This window comes from Monopterus albus, unplaced genomic scaffold, assembly GCF_001952655.1.
Source record: "Monopterus albus unplaced genomic scaffold, M_albus_1.0 scaffold209.1, whole genome shotgun sequence".
NCBI classification, from domain to species: domain Eukaryota; kingdom Metazoa; phylum Chordata; class Actinopteri; order Synbranchiformes; family Synbranchidae; genus Monopterus; species Monopterus albus.
In genome coordinates, this window is record NW_018128089.1 from 892,243 (window position 1) to 893,370 (window position 1,128).

The 1,128-nt window shown below is 37.6% G+C and overlaps 1 protein-coding gene across 1 annotated transcript in view; it reads right to left on the reverse strand.

Moving 5' to 3' along the window:
* Positions 1-645: 645 nt before the first annotated feature.
* uap1l1 (UDP-N-acetylglucosamine pyrophosphorylase 1 like 1) overlaps positions 646-1,128 on the reverse strand; it is a 7,676-nt gene continuing 7,193 nt past the window's right edge. Inside the window, exons 8-9 of the mRNA XM_020618666.1 lie at positions 1,055-1,121; positions 646-880 (exon numbers count right to left, since the gene is read on the reverse strand). Of these exons, the coding sequence (XP_020474322.1) occupies positions 794-880; positions 1,055-1,121 (154 nt within the window). The 3' untranslated portion in view covers positions 646-793. The remainder of the gene's footprint in view (positions 881-1,054; positions 1,122-1,128) is intronic.

A 1,128-nucleotide genomic window follows, 5' to 3' on the forward strand; every position in this document is an offset into this window, starting at 1 on the left:
GACATATTCTTCCTGCTGTAACCATGTTTCAGTAAGACACAATAAGTCAATGTGATGTTCACTTATCAAATCATTCACTAACAAATTTAGACAAAGATATTTAATAGTCCACATTTGATTGTCCTGTTCTTTTGTTCTATTAGAGGAGTAGTCTTAATTTTAATTAGGTTAGGGAAAACATCTTGATGAGGAAATGGATTTCAACACAACAAAGGCAGCAGTAAGTGTGTGCGTTGGTGAAATATCCTCCTGTTTTTAGGAAGAGGTTCTCAGGTTTTATGGTTCTAAAATAATTAGACTATTTGGTGATATGAAGTGCAAAGCTAATCTACACTAAATGGCTGGAAATGAGCATACTATGGGCTCTTTAATTCTAGTATCTTTAAAGTTAAACAGGAAGTAGAATTTACTAAAAAGGTGAGGATAGGGCGAGGTGTTTACACCTACCAAAAATATCATCTAAATAAAAACAATGTTTATAAAAATTCCCTTATGTTGTTACTAGTCCCTTATTTGTCTTTTGTTTTCCAGTAATCACATGATCTGTAGCTCTTCTTTAACAAAGACAATTACATGAGATGGATGAAATGGCAGTTGATATGATTATGATTAGAGTCACTGTAGAAAATTTATTGCAGTTCTGACTTTTTTTTATGATGGACATGCAATTCAGCTATTGATTTCAACAACTGTTCATTCTTGGGCTGAAACTACCCGAACACATCAGTGAGGTACTCTGCTGTACTGGAATGTCTGCTGACAATCATGTAAGACTATGTTGATCAGAGATGTCTTATTGAGCCTGCAGCTCTTTGGCCCTTTTTTCATCCAGAATGAAGGGAGTTTGCAGTGTCCTCCCTTTCAGCAGCTGCTCCAGGCCCTGCCAGAGGAAAGGAGAAGGTAGTTAAAAAGCAGCACATTATATAGCCAATTAGTGAGGGATAGTCTTCAATATAACACCAAACAACACCCGTGTGTAGCTTTGGCTTCTCTCTATGAAGCGTTTCTCAGATACCCATAATGTTTTTATCTGTGGCAACTTTCCTGCTCTCACCTCTCCAAAGTAGGAGACCAGTGGTGAAATCTCACATTGTGCTAGAGGACTGTCCCGTGCCGATACACTGTACG